Source organism: Somniosus microcephalus, chromosome 6 (assembly GCF_052327205.1).
Source record: "Somniosus microcephalus isolate GS21.2 chromosome 6, FLI_Smic_1.0, whole genome shotgun sequence".
Taxonomy (NCBI): domain Eukaryota; kingdom Metazoa; phylum Chordata; class Chondrichthyes; order Squaliformes; family Somniosidae; genus Somniosus; species Somniosus microcephalus.
The window spans coordinates 110,683,282-110,702,545 of NC_140992.1; the positions used below are offsets into that span (position 1 = coordinate 110,683,282).

Below are 19,264 nucleotides of genomic sequence, written 5' to 3' on the forward strand. Positions count from 1 at the left end.
GCTTACTGAAAGACTTAAAGACCAGAACGACGCAAGAGGTGTGCTGATCTGGCAGAGACAGCAGACATTTCAAGCTATACAACCAAACACAGCACACATCTATACTCAATGAAGCCCTTTTTCCCCCCCCCCCTCTCCATTTAATTGGACAGCAGCTTGGCTCAATGCCAAGCAGCGGTGTTCCACCACTGGGCACCAGTGTGCTTTGAAAAAACAGTCTATCCAACCTCTATACAGGCAATCTTCAGATAGGTAAACTCATCCGTTTGATGTGTAGAGTGGGCTCACCAAATATGCTGTAGTCAGGAACAGTGACTGGATATCCGGGGCTCAGATGCTAGTTAGCTGCAGTTCACCATTCCAAGACTTCAACAAACCACTGTTAAAAAGAATGCCTGAAAACAGAAGAGAACAGAGGAGGTATATTGATTCCACTGGGCCGGACGGGTAGGAGCACACAATCGTGCATATACACTGTTGCACTATATTCACCAGCTCCAGGTAGAGTTACTGGTAAATAAGGATCACAGGGGCATGCGATTGCCTTCGATGCTGATTTTTACTGCCCGAGACGATTTGGTCATTTTCTTGATATCTTGAAATCGACGCATTTGTTTGTCGAGACGATTCAATGTCTTCTTTACTGCTCCCTTGGGGAAGGGGGAAAACAAAGCATAAAATCAGTGAGCACTTGTTAACATTGCACAAGTACAGTGTCAACTTGCCAATTTAGTATTTGCATGTACACACAGATACCCCCTCATCAAATTCTCTCCTGCAATTTCATACAAACTGAAGAATTACTATACAGTTTAATTTCAATGATCTACTGTGTGAGTGTGAATGCACACACACACTGACTTAGAATGTCCATGGGTGAGCAAGTTAAAGATCTCACTCCCAGTGATTCAATTGAAAGTCTTCAGGGGAAAAAAAATCCTTTAACAGGAAATATGATCCTGGGCCAAGGCATGTTCTTATAACAAGGCTTCACTACGCTCACAAAAGAAATCTTTTTTTTTTTAGGTTTTTGGAAATGACAATGTAATATACTAGTAAGTAAATGTAACTGGTGCAGAAAACCTTCCACACTCTTCAAAATTACTGAAATAGTGTATTAAAAGCAAATTTACAAACAATGACAGAGAGGAAAAGACTTTCTGGCCCATTCAACCTGTCCTACACAATTGTGATAACTTGTGTATCACAATATATACACTCTCCACTCCACCCAAAAACCTAGGTCAATTTGGGGGAAAAAAAAAATCTGGGAAATTTCACCCCTCCCCCCACCACCTCCTGACATCTAACCTAAATCTGGCTTTACACAGCTTGAGATTGTGACTCGTGGTCCTCCCTAACCTATTTAATTGGAACAAACTGTCAACTACAACAAAATCTATTCCCTTCATCAACCTTGATCAGATCACCTCAAAGTCTATGCCTCTCTAAAGTGTAAAGACCTCGCTCTTTTAGCCTATCTTGATAACTAAGATGCTTTAAACTGGGATTAGAATTTGAACAGATTCACTACCAGTGAGTAAATGCACCATCCAGCATGGTGTGCAGCCATACAGAACTGGAAGACTCTAGGTTCAAACCTTGGTCCGTGTTGAGTTGGATGATCTCACCTGGGGGAGCAATGCAATTGGCTTTAGCATTCCTCGGCGCGGTGGGGAGGGAGAGATATCAGTCAGAGCTCCTGGTCACTATCTGATGACTCCTGCTGGAAATTGCACGCTGGCTTCCCATCAGGAAAAGACTGGCTTGGTTGTGATATCCCCACTCCACCACAGTTCAACAGCTTGCCAGCACTCTCAAAACAGAGGATGGTTGACGCTTGTGGAACCCTATGCCAGCATGAGTCAACATCATCAAGAGCAAAGGCAATTGGAGGAGGGAATTGTGAAGAGGGTAGAAAGCAACCCTTTTCTCCTCCGCACGAGAAGTGCCACGGGTGACCTGTGTGGAGGGACTGTCGATATTAATCTGAGGCAGAAACCTAGAGTGGTCTGGTCTGTGACCTGTGTGGAGTGACTGGCTGTATTATACCCAAGAATGAAGTGGCAACCACAGACACGTAAATATCAGAACAAGGAAGGTGACGCACTCGAAGCGATAACCATTAGCCATTCACTTTAACATCAATTTCAAAGTTGCCGGTTACGACGTCTTAAGTGCTCCATTTATTTCGGGCAGAAACAGCTGGGTTTACTCACTAGCTCACACCTCAGTCTTGATCTACAACATTCTTGTGAATTAAACAAGATTTCAGGGTTATGAACAGAATGGCTTGAATTGTTGTCTTGGCCCCAGATCAAAAGATCTCGACAGTGGGCTAATTAAATAATTTAGCAGCTTGCATGACTTTATCTAATCACTTAGATGAAAGGGATGAGGTACTAGTGGTTTTGGCGGGCTTAAAAGTGGATAAATCCCCAGGCCCAGATGAGATGTATCCCAGGCTGCTGTGTGAGGCAAGGGAGGAGATTGCAGGGGCTCTGACATAAATTTTCAGAACCTCTCTGGCTATAGGGGAGGTGCCAGAGGACTGGAGGACAGCTAACGTAGTACCATTATTCAAGAAGGGTAGTAGGGATAAACCAGGGAATTACAGGCCAGTGAGCCGAACATCAGTGATAGAGAAATTATTGGAAAAAATTCTGAGAAACAGAATTAGTCTCCACTTGGAGAGGCAAGGATTAATCAAGGATAGTCAGCATGGCTGTGTCAGGGGGAGATCATGCCTAATCAATTTGATTGAATTTTGAGAGGAGGTGACTAGGTATGTGGATGAGGGTAGTGCAGTTGATGTAGTCTACATGGACTTCAGTAAGGCTTTTGACAAAGTCCCACATGGGAGACTGGTCAAGAAGGTAAGAGCCCATGGAATCCAGGGCAATTTGGCACATTGGATCCAAAATTGGCTTAATGGCAGGAGGCAGAGGGTGATGGTCGAAGGTTGTTTCTGTGACTGGGAGCCTGTGTCCAGTGGTGTACCGCAGGGATCGGTGCTGGGTCCCTTACTGTTTGTAGTGTACATTAATGATTTAGATATGAATGTAGGAGGTATGATCAGTAAGTTCGTAAATGACACGAAAATTGGTGGAGTGGTAAATAGCGAGGAGGGAAGCCTCAGGTTACAGGACGATATAGATGGGTTGGTCAGATGGGCAGAACAGTGGCAAATGGAATTTAACCCTGAAAAGTGTGAGGTGATGCATTTTGGGAGGACTAACAAGGCAAGGGAATACACAATGAATGGTAGGACCCTAGGAAGGACAGAGGATCAGAGGGGCCTTGGTGTGCATGTACATAGATCCCTGAAGGCAGCAGGACAGGTAGATAAGGTGATTAAAAAGGCATATGGGATACTTATATTCTATGCCTCGGCTAATGAAGGCAAGAGCAGGGAGGTTATGATGGAGCTGTACAAAACGCTAGGTAGGCCACAGCTGGAATACTGTGTGCAGTTCTGGTCGCCACACTTTCGGAAGGATGTGATTGCATTGCGCTTCAGCTATGAAGAGAGACTGGATAGGCTGGGGTTGTTTTCCTTAGAGCAGAGAACGCTGAGGGGGGACCTGATTGAGGTGTACAAAATTATGAGGGGCATAGATAGGATAGATAGAAAGGAACTTTTCCCCTTAGTAGAGGGGTCAATAACCAGGGGGCATAGTTTCAAGGTAAGGGGCAGGAGGTTTGGAGGGGATTTGAGGAAAAACTTTTTCACCCAGAGGGTGGTTGGGATCTGGAACTCACTGCCTGAAAGGGTGGTAGAGGCAGGAACCCTCAACATTCAAGAAGCATTTAGATGAGCACTTGAAACGCTATAGCATACAAGGCTATGGACCAAGTGCTGGAAAATGGGATTAGAATAGACAGGGCCGAATGGCCGGCGCAGACACAATGGGCCTCTTTCTGTGCTGTATAACTCTATGGCTTTCATGAGGTTGGAGCGGCGGAGCCTGGGGTCCTTGGTCAGGTCTAGAGTCCGGCAGTAAGAAGGTTCTTTCAGGTATATAGTGCTACCAGGTTATACCGGCCATCGCATACAACGAGCAAATCGCATTTGCACAAATGCGCCTGCTATAAGCAGTGGGGACTGCACTCAGCGTGCACTTGAATCAGCCTGCTAACTGGCCATCTCAAGACGTTTGACGGCTTCACTGTTCATCAACTGGCATTCATGTTCTCGCATCTCAAATGGAATGCCCACATTTCTCCCTTTGCTAAAACGGCCTCCAGTGAGCTCAGTATCCTCTGTCGTGTTTTCCCTTCAACAACTCTCAACTCGCTTATGTTCAACTGTGTTCAAGATCTGAATCCTGCTCCAATATCCAGGAAGGCTGTTGTAATCCCTCTCACTCCTGAACAGGATATAGGAAGCAGCCCTATCAGGGGATCCCTGTCTCACCTCTCATTTCCAATCTCTCTCCAAGTTGCGACTTGTTCTCTCTTTTACTGATACCACGGTGGTTAGTGCACCTCTGAACTCACGACCAGAAGTATAGAATCTGTACTGAGGGCAGACATCTACATTAATTATTTTCAAGACTGTACAAAACTCAAAAGGGACAGGTCCCAGTGTTTATTTTGCCCGTTTCCCTACTTGTGGAAGCCAATCAAATAAGGAAGAATTGGCAGGTGTTGGGGGAGCAGAATCTAATAAAGGTTTTCTAAAATTGTGAAAGGTTTTGAGGATAACTAGTGAAAAATTGCTTCCACTAGTTGAAAAATGAGGAACAAGGGGGCATAGACAGGATTATTACTAGCAGAATGAAGGCAGACATTAGAGGTGTTATCACGCAAAGGGCTATTTCAACATGGAATGCTTTATCACAACTGGCTATTGAGGCAGAGACTATAACAATTAAAAAAAAAAGATTTGGACAAGTTGAAAGAACTTGTATTTATATAGCAGGTCCTAGGGACACCCAAAAGCAATTGACAATCAACAAATTACTTTGGAAGCGTAGTCACTTTTTTTATTAGGCAAACAATTTGCACATAGCAAGATCCTATGAACAGCAAATGAGATAAATGACTAGTGAAGTAAAAAGGAAAAACTGCAAATGTTGCAAGCCTGAAATAAACACACACAGCAGAGCAGTCAGCATCCGTGAAGAGAAGAGGTTACAGTATTTTGAGCATGTACCCTTCATCAGAACTATTCTGATTTTTCAGCTAAGTGATTAGTTACTCTATTATTGGTGATGCTGAGGGATGAATGTTGGCCAGGAAACTGGAAAAATTCCCTGCTCTTTGCAAAAGCATCATGGGATCTCGTACATCTACGTGAGTAGGCAGATGGGACCTCAGTTTACCATCTCATCTGAAAGACAGCACCTTCAACAATGTATTGACGACTGTGTGCTCGGTCCAGGATTTGGGGTTGAACCCCAACTTGAAAAGGAAGAATATAAAAGAATATGAAGAAAGGGTATGGATTTGAGTAGATAGCTTCAATTGAAGAGCCAGCACCAGTAACAGGCACAATGAGCCAAATGATTTTACAGTTCCCAGAAATTCCCTTTATTGTTTTAGATGAGATGTTAAACCAAAGCCCCATCTGCCCTCTCAGGTGGATGTAAAAGATCCCATGGCACTATTTCGAAGAAAAGCAGGGGAGTTATCCCCAGTGACCTGACCAATATTTATCCCTCAGCCAACATAACTAAAGACAAGATTATCACAGTGCTGTTTGTGGGAGCTTGCTGTGCGCAAATTGGCTGCTGCCTTTCCTACATTACAACAGTGACTACACTTCAAAAGTACTTCATTGGCTGTAAAGCGCTTGGGGACATCCTGAGGTCTTGAAAGGCACTATATAAATGCAAGTTTTTTCTTTCTTTTACAGACTAAGGACCCCTCAATCCAGCATAGGACAAGAATGATTAAACACTAAGTACCTTGATCAAAACCGCTCGAGATTATGTTATGTTTCAAGGATGCTTCTGGTTAATTAACCCTTGGGTGCACAGTTGAGTCTTGGAGGGTGTCAAAGTTTTCTCAGTTGAAAACTTCATATGGGAGAGCAGTTTATACGCAATATTTTTATTCAGAACTGCCACTATTGATTACCTGTTCTGAATCTGCCAACGGGACCTGCATAGTTTCTTTAGCCAGCAAGTCCTGTGACTGAAATTCTGAACTTGGCTTGGTGATGCACCTGCTGTGCAAGTCTACCCAACTCTTGTATAATGGGTGGAATAATGGAAGTTTTGCCCCACATTCAGTACATTCTACCAATCACAAGCTGACTACAACACTGGTCAAAAAGGGGAGGTCCCATGAAACAGCTCCATTTAAATTTGGGCTCAGCAGTAACCTTCTCGTGACCCCCCCTCCCCCATCTGGAATGTACCATTTAAGCAGGATGAAGGGGATAAAATACTGTTGGTTGACGAAAGCAGAAAAATACAGAAAGACAAGGATTCACATCTACCAAACACACCAACACAGTTCCTGGAATCAGCTATGCACCCAAATGTCCAATATAGTACCAGGTGGCAACACCTTATCCCGAGATAGCAGAAAGGGGATAAACTCATGCATACCATGCATAATACACATTTAAAGAAGTGGCATCACCTCTTAACACAAATTCCATTCCTCATATCTTGCCACCTTAAAAAAAAAAATCAGCAATGGAGAAAGATCACCAAGCAGATCATGAAGCGAGAAGCAATTGTGCTGACAATCAGAGGCACAATATTAGCAACACCATGCAACAGCAGCCCGTGCCAAGGAACAGAGATGCTAGATCACACCTCCCTGACAAATACCATACAATCAGCTTCCTCGGTCACCATCTACAGTGGCATCCTATTCCCATCAACGCTGAATTTGACAGCACTTTGCATCCTGTTTAGCTTCCTCTTTTCTGCAAACAACCTCTTGTGTTTTTCCAAGCGGGTTATCTCTTTCCTTGTCGCCTCTTGCTAATAGAAAAAAAAAGGGGAAAGATCCAAATGTGGATAAATTGTCAATCTTACTCGTGGGATATGTAGAATGTGGTGGAGGTTAGAGAGCAGAATTGAGATTATTGAGCCTAGACAAGTCCAGGCAGGTCAGCACCATAAATGGTCTGAATGGTATGATACCAACAGTCCGGTTTGAAATTAGTCGTGGTATCAACCAAATAAACACCACAGGCAAGTATATGTAAACTGTTAGATGGGTTAGATGTACCCAGGCAATAATTACATAACAGCAGATCCTGTGGATTTATGTAACACAGGAGTGCACAAGTGGTACCGCTAACTGGCAAGATCATGACAGCATATTTATGTAAATGCTCAGCACATTATTGCCCCATTGCCTACTAAACCAGGATATACTCCAGGGTTGTATGGAGGATGTAGAAGAAAGATTTGCCTTTCTTTTCTGTGCCCAGCAGAGAAGAACTGAACAAAAGGTTGGCCCAGTTACGTCTTCCTTCTGTGTCCCAGCCAACCTGAATCTAGATTTCATCTGGTAGCAAATCTTATCACGCCCCCCCCCTCCCACCTTCACTATCGTGAAGCACAGAACTGAACTTAGCACCTCCTCACTCAACATGGGCAAGATGGGGAAATCAAACCCACATCAACCCATTCTTGTCTGCAGGGTGTCGGCATTCCGCTGTACTGCCTGGAAGTTTTTTCCCTTTTGGAATTGACTTTTTTAAAACTGCATTTGCCCCCCCCCACCCAACTCTTGTTACTCACCCTGCTCGTCTCGATCTCCACATTCCACTTTGGTCTAACAACGTAGTCACGGTTTGATGGTAATGGCACTCTGGCTCTTGTACAGAATCCTGGGTCACCGGGTCTCAGCGCTCTGAAATTGAAGGATAAATGTGTATTGTACGATCAGACCCAATGTATGCAGAATACTTGGTAGTAAGTAACTAAAAGTCACCGACTCTTTAAAATAATTTAAGTCCCAATCCCTGCCCCTTCCTGATTTCAGTTATTTAAAAATCAACATCTACACAGGGAGCGATGAGCGACAGCTAGCACCAAATCCTGGCTTTATGTGCAATTATTTAAACTGCCAATGACTGCTGTTTCCCCAGATTCCCCTCACTCGGTCTGCTCATCACTTACTTTTCCTCTCCTGTTAGCACCTTCTCCAGATCTCTGCGAGGAGTCTGTCCACCAGAACTAAGGAAGAACAAAAACAGAGCTATTTAATTCCTCCCACAGTGTACAGGTACTTACAAGCAGGACTTACATATGTGCACTTGAGACTACTTACTAAGGGAAACCAACACAAAATAACTCGAGGAACAGCACCTCATCTTCCGATTAGGCATTTTGCAGCCTTCCGGACTCAATATCGAGTTCAACAATTTCAGATCATAACCTCGGCCCCTATTACATTTTTACTTATATTTTTTTTCCACCCCTTTGTTTTGGGTTTTCCCTCCCCCCTTTCCTTTCTCTCTCCCACATGGCAGCTGTCTCTCACTCTGCCAGTACACTTCACACCTAATCTGAGCCGTCTTTTGTCTCCACTGTCCTATTACCATCGCGTCTGGTTTTGAATACCTCTTAATGTCTCTTTACTTCTTTTGTTCTATCGCAGCCCTGCCTTCGATCTATTTCATTTCCTTTCCAGTTTTGAAAAAGGGTTAGACCCGAAACGTCGACTCTAATTTCTCTCCACAGATGTTGCCTGGCCTGCTGAGTTTTTCCAGCATTTTCTGTTGTTACAGTCCCCTTATCCTACTTTCTGCATTGATAGGATTTCAGGGTTTGCTACAATAGCTCAGTTGTGCACTCAGAGGTCATTCCACAGGAGGACCAGTGTCAGGGATAATGTACAGGAACCCATCATTTCCCAGGGAACAGAATCAAAGGTTTTTAGGAAAATGACAACTCTGGTAAAGGAACAGAAAAGTGGACGCTTCCATTTTCCTTTTCTGCTCCCCAAATTCATATGTTTTCCAGCACAGAATATTCTGCTTATTCAGGAATTAGTGATCCCATTCTAATTGGTTGACCTCCTGCACATACAGCTTCCCACTTGATGTATTTGATGTCTTTCATCACCTTTACAAAACTCATCATTCCTTTCTCCTAGAAAGGTAAATCGTGCTTGACTAATCTACTGGAATTTTTTGAGGATGTAACTGGTAAAATAGATAAGGGAGAACCAGTGGATGTGGTGTATTTGGACTTTCAGAAGGCTTTCGATAAGGTCCCGCATAAGAGATTAGCTTGTAAAATTAAGGCACATGGGATTGGGGGCAAGGTATTGACTTGGATAGAGAACTGGTTGGCAGATAGAAAGGAAAGAGTTGGAATAAACGGGTCGTTTTCCGAGTGGCAGGCAGTGACTAGTGGGGTACCGCAAGGATCGGTCCTAGGACCCCAGCTGTTCACAATATATATTAATGATCTGGACGAGGGAATTGGATGTAGTATCTCCAAATTTGCAGACGACACAAAGCTGGGTGGGAGGGTATGCTGTGAGGCGGATGTTGTGAAACTCCAGTACGATTTGGACAGGTTGGGTGGTTGGGCAGAAACATGGCAAATGCACTATAATGTGGATAAATGTGAGGTTATCCACTTTGGTTGCAAAAACAGGAAGGCAGATTATTTGAATGGCAATAGATTGGGAGAAGGGGAAGTGCAAAGAGACCTGGGTGTTCTTGTGCACCAGTCGCTGAAGGTAAGCATGCAGGTGCAGCAGGCGGTTAAGAAGGCAAATGGTATGTTGGCCTTCAGTAGCAAGAGGGTTCGAGTACAGGAACAAGGGTGTCTTGCTACAGTTGTACAGGGCCTTGGTGAGACCGCACCTTGAGTATTGTGTGCAGTTTTGGTCGCCTTATCTGAGGAAGGACGTTCTGCGAAGATTCACCAGGCTAATACCTGGGATGGCAGGAATGACGTACGAGGATTGGGTCGATTGGGCTTGTACTCAATGGAGTTTAGAAGATTGAGAGGGGATCTCATCGAAACCTATAAAATTCTGTCAGGCCTGGACAGACTAGATGCAGGAAGGATGTTCCCGACGGCCGGGGAGTCCAGAACCAGGGGTCACAGTCTAAGGATAAGGGGTAAGCCATTTACGACTGAGATGAGGAGGAATTTCTTCACCCAGAGAGTGGTGAACCTGTGGAATTCTCTACCACAGAAGGCAGTGGAGGCCAATTCATTAAATATATTCAAGAAGGAGTTGGATATATTTCTCAAGGCTAAAGGGATCAAGAGATATGGGGAGAAGGCAGGAACGGGGTACTGAGTTTGGATGATCAGCCATGATCTCGTTGAATGGCGGAGCAGGCTCGAGGGGCCGAATGGCCTACTCCTGCTCCTATCTTCTATGTTTCTATGAGCCATGCTCCTATTTCTTATGACATCCACAAGATGTTCCAAAGTGCTTTACATACAACCAACTTATCACTTTTGAAGTGCGGTCATTGCAGTTAGGTAAATGCAGTTCGAGATTAGTGCACTGGAAGGTGCATTATAAATTAATGATTGTTAATCTGTTTAAGGTGGTGTTGGTTGAACAGTGCTAGCTAGGATACTGGGAGAAGCCCCTACTCCTCTTCGAATAGTGCTATGGGATCTTTTATATCCACCTGAAGAGGCAGATGGGGCCTCAGTTCATGTCTCATCAGAAAGACACCATCTCTGACAATACAGCACCCCCTCATACTACACTTAAGTATCAGTCTAGATTATGTGGCTTGAACCGACAACTTTCTAACTCAGGGTCAAGGGCAATGTTGTCTGTAGTTTTTTTTGGGGTGTGCAGGCCCTTTAACTGGCCGCGTGGCCCACTCAACTCTTCGTGCATGCATGGTTATTTGAATTGAAACGTCGGTGAATAGTCTGCGCAGGACCTCCAGACTGCTGCGTGGCCATGCAGCTTAACGGGAACGCTGGTCAAGATTGTTACCGACTGAGCCAGGCAGACATTAAAAAGTTAGACGGCAGCTCAATCCTCACCAACTTAGTCTGTATACTTATTAGAAGCCATTTCAGAAACCTGGGTTAAGCTGGCCTGCCCATCCAACCTGGTGGTCAATGGCGTACAGTGAATATGAAGAGACAGAAGGAAATAACTTCAACATGGCTGGAGTCGAATCTCCTGACTAACCAAAACCCCTCCCCTGATCCAGTGTTAATCCTTTGTTTCTTTTGAGCACTTGACTGGCTGATGTGCATCATTAACTGCACAGTAATGGATACACATGTGCTCTGTTCTATTCCGATATTTAGCAGACTTAATAATGTCTTAATCAGACTCAAGATTGACTCCTTCAATTTTCTATTTAAAGACACTGGATGAAGTTGAACAGTGAGAAGCAGACATGTGCTTCATAACTGTAAAAGTCACAAGTTGCAGCTCCTTTTTAAATTACAACCTGGACCCCAAACCAAAAGCATTGCATTCTATTATAGGGCCTTACCAAGTACCTGACATTGAACTAAGTGACACCAAATTATGGAATTGATAAGATATCCTCAAACAAGCATCAAAGATCCTGCTGGTCAATCCAAAATCAAGAAAGTTACCTGTAGCCCATCCGATTTCAGAGTGACCCATAGCCCGTCCGATTTCAGAGTGACCCGTAGCCAAGCCCGATTTCAGAGTGACCTGTAGCCAGACCGATTTCAGAGTGACCTGTAGCCTGCCCGATTTCAGAGTGACCCGTAGCCAGCCCGATTTCAGAGTGACCCGTAGCCAAGCCCGATTTCAGAGTGACCTGTAGCCAGCCCGATTTCAGAGTGACCCGTAGCCAGCCCGATTTCAGTGACCCGTAGCCAGCCCGGTTTCAGAGTGACCCGTAGCCAGCCCGATTTCAGTGACCCGTAGCCAAGCCCGATTTCAGAGTGACCTGTAGCCAGACCGATTTCAGAGTGACCTGTAGCCAGACCGATTTCAGAGTGACCCGTAGCCAGCCCGATTTCAGAGTGACCCGTAGCCAGCCCGATTTCAGAGTTACCTGTAGCCAGCCCGATTTCAGAGTGAACCGTAGCCAACCCGATTTCAGTGACCCGTAGCCAAGCCCAATTTCAGAGTGACCTGTAGCCAGACCGATTTCAGAGTGACCTGTAGCCAGACCGATTTCGGTGCAGGAGCTTGGATTGAGTTTTTAGCGAGAGACAGTGAAGCTGGACCAGAAACAACGTACAGAGGTCTTTCCCACAGATTCAACCACAGGCAGTAGGGGAAAGCTGTACAGAACAGCGCAAGTATTTGGCAAACCATATGGGTAACTTTGAACAGTATTTATCGATAAGCAATGAATCCATGAAATGGAACAAAAGAAGCAATAAAATCATTGAATTGAAAACCTGAAGTAGCGTCCTTGATCTGAAGAGAAGGCATCAGCTGCGTTATCGTCACTGTCTTCATCCCTAGGGTCTCTTTATAAATGAATGAAGCAGAGTTTAGGGTAGCAGGTGTGGACAGCCATGTTGGAGAGGGGAACAGATTGCAGGTGTTACTCCACAACATGGCTGTTCATACAGAGTGATGAAAATAAGGCAGAGTGGAGAAAGACTAACCCAAAACAGAAACTCAGGTGACCGAAACAGAGAGTGCAAGAAGTGACAGAAACTCAATAAAACTAAGAGACCAAGATGTGGTTGGTGAAACGACAGGGGGCGGGAGTGATGTGTGTACATTCTGGATTCTTTACTCCACCCATACAGCACTCCTGGCACCACTGGGCTCTTCTGATCCCTTTTATCTGGGTTTTGGATATGAATGGGAGCTGTTCCTCCCATTTTAACAACCCAATTTTGGTCTTTCTCCCAGAATAAAATGTTAAGAAACTTTAGTCTTTAAAATGTAATCCAAATGATCACTGCAGACACAAATGATCACACATTTCCCAGTGGTATAGATAGATAACTGTGCTCACCGTACACACCATCCCAACACCAGTACTCTGTGCAGCAAACTCCCATTAACATGTGGTGAAGGTGGTTTAGACCCAACAGTGGACATTTAACACAGTCAACTCTTACAATAAATTAAAAAAAAAAACTGTTTGCAAGAAGGGATGTAACTATGCATCAGGAAAGAAATATGGCCATCAGACTAACCACAGCAGCGTTTCAACCGAAAACCTAACCACAGCAGTGATTTTTACCTACCGAGGTGAAATCTGGCAAAGTGTTGCATCTTCCTGCAGGAGAACTTTCCACGAGTTTAGTGCCATGCCAGGAAACAATGGGTTACATACAGTGGGTAAAGCCTTCTCCATTCTTTGAAAGATGTTCAACCTCCTCATACTAATAGGATTGCTGACACAAAGGAGGAGGGCATGCACTGTGCCTCCATTGGGGAGGATTATGCAAGACACTGTCCCTTCATCCGAGGGGGCATTGTCAGGTAAGACACGGGCTTCATGAAATTTGCCACCTTAATGATCAGGTGATCTCCTTCTATTCTGTGTAACAACCTCATTCTGACCTCTGGCTCGTAGTTCAGGGAAGTAGTACTGGAACATCCCATCAAAAAACTAAATCAATGTGGTAGGCACTGTTCCCTCCAAGGTGCACGGCCGCACACACGTACTAGAGCTCCCACTCACTTCAAATGAAATGCCTCCCAGAGAGCTGGGGAGGGACCCAATATACAATGGCCCCGGGAATCCATACAGACTCGTTTGTGAGTCTTGCGACCTCGGAGCCGATCGCAATTGCAGCTCTTGAAGTGTGTGTTTCGATGGTTGACTGGTTGCTGTGCAACACCGAGGGGGGTTTGGTTGTCTCTCTTCAACTTTGACCTTTCAGCGGGAGATTCCCCCAGTTCTGATTCTTTGCCTTTCAGCCTTCAGCGCTGGCTCACAATATACCGCGCGTGCACAGTACCCAGTTGGGCCACGCTTTCGTCGGGTCTGTGTAGAGGTCAGTGGGAAAGGAGAGGGGGAGCGAGGGGGACCGGGGACGAGGGAGGGAGGGGAACTTGGCGGGGGGGGGGGGGGGAGGGAGAGGGAGAGATGAGGGTCCAGACGCGTGTAGTCTGTTCCTGGGGACGGAGGGGCGGCCGCACTTTGGAACAGCACAGGTGGAGGCGCAGTACATGTACAATGGCTGCTGGAAGGAGGCTAAAGCAAACAAGTTTTAGGCCCCCAGTGAAACAAAAATTAGAATTTCAGTTGTTTTAATTCAGAAAATTGTTTAAAGCCGGAAAAGAATACGGGAAATTGATGCTGAATGTTCTGCGGTAAGTTCCAGTTAAATTTTGCCAGGTGTTGTACCTGTTTGAGAGAGTCTATCAGGGTTATTTAAATCATGTTATGAGAAAAGGGGAAAAAAGTTTGTGCCCCTGTTTGTACCTCAAGAGTCTGTGAGAGACAGAGGGAAAGGCAGCAGAAAAAGAGGAAACAACTTCTCCAAAACTGATTCCAACTCATCGCCAAGGCTGGGGATGTATAACCTCACCGCCTTCTTAGGAAGACTAACCACTTTATTCACTTTCTTATGTGAGCTCCATTTGGAATTCGTTTATTTCATTATTTTTTGTTGTATGTTTAATGATAGCGTTGAAGAGGGAAAGAGAAACTTGGAGCAACTTCTGTCAAAGCTGCAACGAGACTTCAAAGAATTTAAAGATTTTTAATGAACTTTTTACAAAAAATGAAGTGTTAAAAACACTTTTTTCCCACCCTAAGTTTTGATTTTGGAAGAAAAACAAAAATCAATTTCCCCTCATCTAAATAAGTCTTGATGTCCAAAAGCTTTTAAAGAGGCTCTGAAATGCTTAAAATATTTTAAAATTTAAATTTCTCAATATTTGATTTTGAATGATCGACTGAAGTGAGTAGCTTTACACAAACATGCAACCATATTGTTGAGGGGGGGGGGGGGGGCGGGTAGGATTTGTCGGAGTTACATATTAATATTTTTTTTAAAGTCAATAAAAAGTAAGACTTTAGGAAGAGAACCAAAAAAGGGGAAAAACACAAACCATTTAATTTTGTCTGTTGTTCTATAGTCCGAACAAGTCCCAGGAATAATGTAAATATAGATTTCCTCTTTAACGTTTAGTGGAGTGTTAATAGAAACACGAGTTATCTCATGATGTATAAAAATTGCAGGAAGCTACTTTAGAAGAAACTACTATTTGTTTATTGAGAAAGACACAGAAAATACTTCGATTAAACTGATAATGTACAATTTTGATTTGGTATAAATGTTTGAAATAGGAGATTAAAAATTGAGAGTACAATGAAGTTTGTTTCCCACTATTTAATTGGGAAGTACCTAAAATAATTCAACACTTTTCGTGATAAGAGCAGGGATTAATATTGTGGAGAATGTTTGAGAGAAAACCATTAGAAGCGAAATTCGTAAATTAACATCTTTACGTCAACATATTAGTAAACATTTCCAAGTCGGTCTGATTGGTTCTCCTATCCAGGAAGAAAGATGAATGTTTACTTCTGTTAAATCATAGCTTTTCCTGCTTTTTGTTTTTAATTCAGTGACACAAATTGTGTGTGTGTTTTTCTGCACTTGTGAATAAGTGCTGCATTTCTGACATGTTACATGGGGGGTGTGCGGGTTCAAGACCACGTTTATTAATGGAAGTGATTGAAGTTGGAAATACGAATACCCGTTTTTGTTCAATTCTTTTTAATACTGTGAACTAAAGAGCTACAGCGCTTTATATTTGTTGGTTGTCTGATTGCATTGTGATTAATATTCTAATAACTTGTGGACGTACAGCACGTCAGTGCCATAGGAAAGCTGCTGCTAGTGCAGCCACTGCTATAGTGGCATGAGGGATGGGCTAATATGTTGGAAACTTTAAAATTAATACAAATTGTACTAATATGCCTCTTTCAGCTTACCTTGGGCTTTTGAATTGTTTGTCGATGCATTACCGTGAAACTGAGTGACATTTCTGAAGTGTTAATGCATTATTATGCAGTTCTTTTATATCCCAGTCATTTCTGACAAGTAATTTGTTATTAGAGTTTGTACATGACAAACTAAAAGCTTTTAATTAATTCTACCGTAACTAAACTTGCAGAATGGGCATGTAAATGACAAATGAATTTCAATATAGGTAAGTGTGAGGTGGTGTATTTTGGTAGGAGGAATAAGGAGGCGACCTACTCCTTGGAAAATAAGAGTCTAAATGGGGTAGAGGTGCAAAGAGATTCACAAATCATTAAAAGTAGCAGCATAGGTTAAAAAAGCCATAAAAGTGTAAATAAAGCACTGGGGTTCATCTCTCGAGGAATAGAATTCAAAAGCAGAGATGTTAAACTTGTATAGAGCCTGGTCTGATTGTCTCATGATTTGACACGGCAGCTGGCAATATGGCATTACTGTACATATGCTTTTCAGTGGTTGTTGCTGTTTTAAAATTTGCTCAGACGAAAAAGGTTGCGCTCAAAGGAGTTTGTGGCCCGCTCAGTACAAAAAACATTAGAGGGAACATTGGTGGTAGGGTTCCAAGCCATACCAGACCAGGAAGAAAACAAAGACAAAGACAGACAAGGAACCATCTTCAGATATGGAGGGAACCTATACCAAGCTAGGCTTTGAACAATGTACCTCATTCATTTAACCGTAACATACTACGAAGAATTACTGCACCTCTTTAATTATTTTAATTATTTGGAACAAAGGAATATAGAGGGAGGGAGCAAGGTGGGATTAGTTTTGGATTGCTCTAGAAATTAACTTGCACCAAAAGGCCTCCTTCTGATGGTAGCTTCCATGGCTCTATGATCCGAAGAAGCTGCAGCGCATGGTGGTGTTCACAGAATGGCAGCTAAAGCTTTTTAGCCTAAAAAAAGTTTTTCCCTTCTAAACATCTACTGACTGAAGGCAGGGACTTACATTTACTAACAAGCAGGTGATGGCAATGAAACCTTTCTCTGGTGTGGGAAAAGAGAGGCTGATAGATGAACAAGGGCTGCTGCAGAATGAAGTTGTTACACAGCAGAATGGGAAAAGGCCACTGGACCAGCCAGGGCAGAAAAATCTCTCAATGAGATACAGCTGAAGATGATTTTCCTCCATGGGCTGGCAGCATTTCCTATTTCTACGTGGATCCTGAACGAGTGAGAAAGAGCTTAACATGTAATAAACCAACAGCTAAATACAATTTACCACAATGTGAACCCAGCTCAGTCTGAGCAATGGCCAGTATGAACCCAGCTCAGCCTGAGATGAGCTCTCTATCTGGGACTCAGTGGTTAGTACAGTTATAACCTTTAAAACACTAATAACCAGTCAGTTAGCAATGTTACACCAAATGCTTGCAGTACAGCTCCAGTCTGCTTCTCTAGGAACATCCGGCACCACAGACAAGGGTGCAACTGAATGCTATATCATGTTTGTCCATGAAGATTCCAACCTGGTGTTAGCTGCATTACAAATGTAACTGGATACTTGTTTAAGCCGAGCCTCTAAATGCTACTAAAAAGTAGATATGAAATACATAAATACTCAACACAGCTGAATAATTAGTGAACAACTGTTTTTTTGCAATTAAAGTCAAGGATATGGTCCCTGAAGGTTACATCTCATCAGTGTGCACTGTAAACAAGAACCAGATTTAGAGTCACCCACTGATGTGCAATGCACACACTATTTTGAAGGCTTACCACCTGGAATAAAGTGTCAACAAATGAACTTAGGACCAAGTAACACACACCAAGAAAAATTGTTTTTGAAAACCCACATATCGTGTTTTTTTCTTTTATTTGTACTGAAGATGATGCCCCGTCCCCTTGAATCTGCTGAATTCATGAATCACTTCATGCACATACATTTGTCCAGACTGAAGTGCACAAGCTCGGGATCAGTCCTGGAGGGTAGTGGGGGAGGTTGGGTCTGCAGGCAAGACATTGCTCACAAACTGACTTCAACCTCTCCCTCCCTGTAACCCTCACCAACTGTGGCCAATTTCTCCAGTGTAACAATTGTATTTTAAAACCAAAAAGTCACTTTTGATTGAATGAAAAATTTTCCGGGGTGGGATTGGAAGCAGAATGAAGAATCCCCAAGTGCAATCGTTCTTCACAAAGAAACTACAGGATGGAGGTTGACGGGGGTACGGTGTACTCTCTGAACCCATCTCTAGTACAGGAAACTCTCGTTTAAACGGCACCTAAATATCTGGAAATCTCACTCCGAAAACAACACCTCAATAACCGGCAATGTTGCCGAGTCCGAGTCGCCCACAGTGGCCGAGTTAGTCAGTGGGGGTAGTTCTCCAAACTGCCACTACTCAGCTTCTTGGCGCTGTCGGCAGTCGGAACACCTCAATACCCCTGTAACAGGAGTCTGACTCTCCCGCGTTGCCGGTAGTCTCTTCTGATCCGCCATTTTACAGGGGTACTGTGTGTCTCCCACGCTGCTGGTAGTCATTGCATTGCATTACCCTCAACTGGCAGTACTGTGCTTAATCAAGCATCTTCCACCATCCATTTAACACAACATTCTGTAGGTGAGTACCCAATTACTGTATACTGCACATTTCTTGATTTTTTAATTTTTCTTTGTTAAAAATAGCCTTGGTAGGTAACCCTCTCCGTCATCCGGAATTTTTGATCAACCGGCAACATGCCGGTCCCATTGGTGCGGGATACCAAAGAGTTTCCTGTACTACACCTTTAACACCGTGCTCCTGCTGTCAAGTACCTGCTTAGGCGCCGCCGCGTTGGCATCTGGTCAAGGTCTCTCTGCTCTCGTTCCTCCCGGGTCATCCCTTTGTAATTTGACGTCAGGCCAAAGATGGGTCTCGACCACTCATCTGGGAAAGAAATGCACAACACTATAATATCAACGAGAAAACCAGCAAATTAAGAGCTCTTCATTTCATCTTTCAATCAGGTTCTACTGTACACACACACACAATTACATGCATTAACAAAGCTAAACCCCAAACACCCCCTAGGACAGTGGGTGAAGACCAAGTTGTCTACAATTGGTCTCAGTTTCCCTGAGCTACGGTTTTGGGGGGAGAAAATTAGCCAGGGTCCTGCTCTTGATCCTTTTCCAGTGATGCTTGCTAGAGAAAGTCCAGTGGAGCAGAGGGAGGACACTTTCATGCTTTGCCGTAATGTCCCACATGGTTAGTTAGCCTGCTGACAATCACCTTCTAGGTCCAAACACAGAAGATGGCACCTTGGATTAGGGCGGGGTTGGGGGCGGAAATAAGAGTGGGAACTGATCGTTGGTGTGAACTGTACCTCAGCAAAAAGTAGACACTTTCAGGGGTGGGTTGAACATTGGCAAGCTATCTCAGAACATTCCTTCCTGCAACTGATAATGGGCTT

General features: G+C 43.8%; 1 protein-coding gene across 6 annotated transcripts in view; it reads right to left on the reverse strand.

The window, feature by feature from the left end:
- Window positions 1-511: 511 nt before the first annotated feature.
- The window catches only part of iws1 (interacts with SUPT6H, CTD assembly factor 1), a 59,107-nt gene continuing 40,354 nt past the window's right edge, over window positions 512-19,264 (reverse strand). The window contains exons 12-18 of one of the 6 annotated variants that reach the window (XR_015078727.1): window positions 18,627-18,738; window positions 12,306-12,377; window positions 8,094-8,150; window positions 7,713-7,824; window positions 6,789-6,944; window positions 4,418-4,517; window positions 545-650 (exon numbers count right to left, since the gene is read on the reverse strand). Coding sequence is in view for 4 of the 6 variants with exons in the window: in XM_085990676.1 (XP_085846802.1) it covers window positions 6,816-6,944; window positions 7,713-7,824; window positions 8,094-8,150; window positions 12,306-12,377; window positions 18,627-18,738 (482 nt within the window). In the remaining 2 variants the exon portion in view is untranslated. Of the gene's footprint in view, window positions 651-4,417; window positions 4,523-6,773; window positions 6,945-7,712; window positions 7,825-8,093; window positions 8,151-12,305; window positions 12,378-18,626; window positions 18,739-19,264 lie in introns of all 6 variants that reach the window. The other 5 variants (XR_015078726.1, XM_085990676.1, XM_085990679.1 and 2 more) reach the window with 5 other exon arrangements.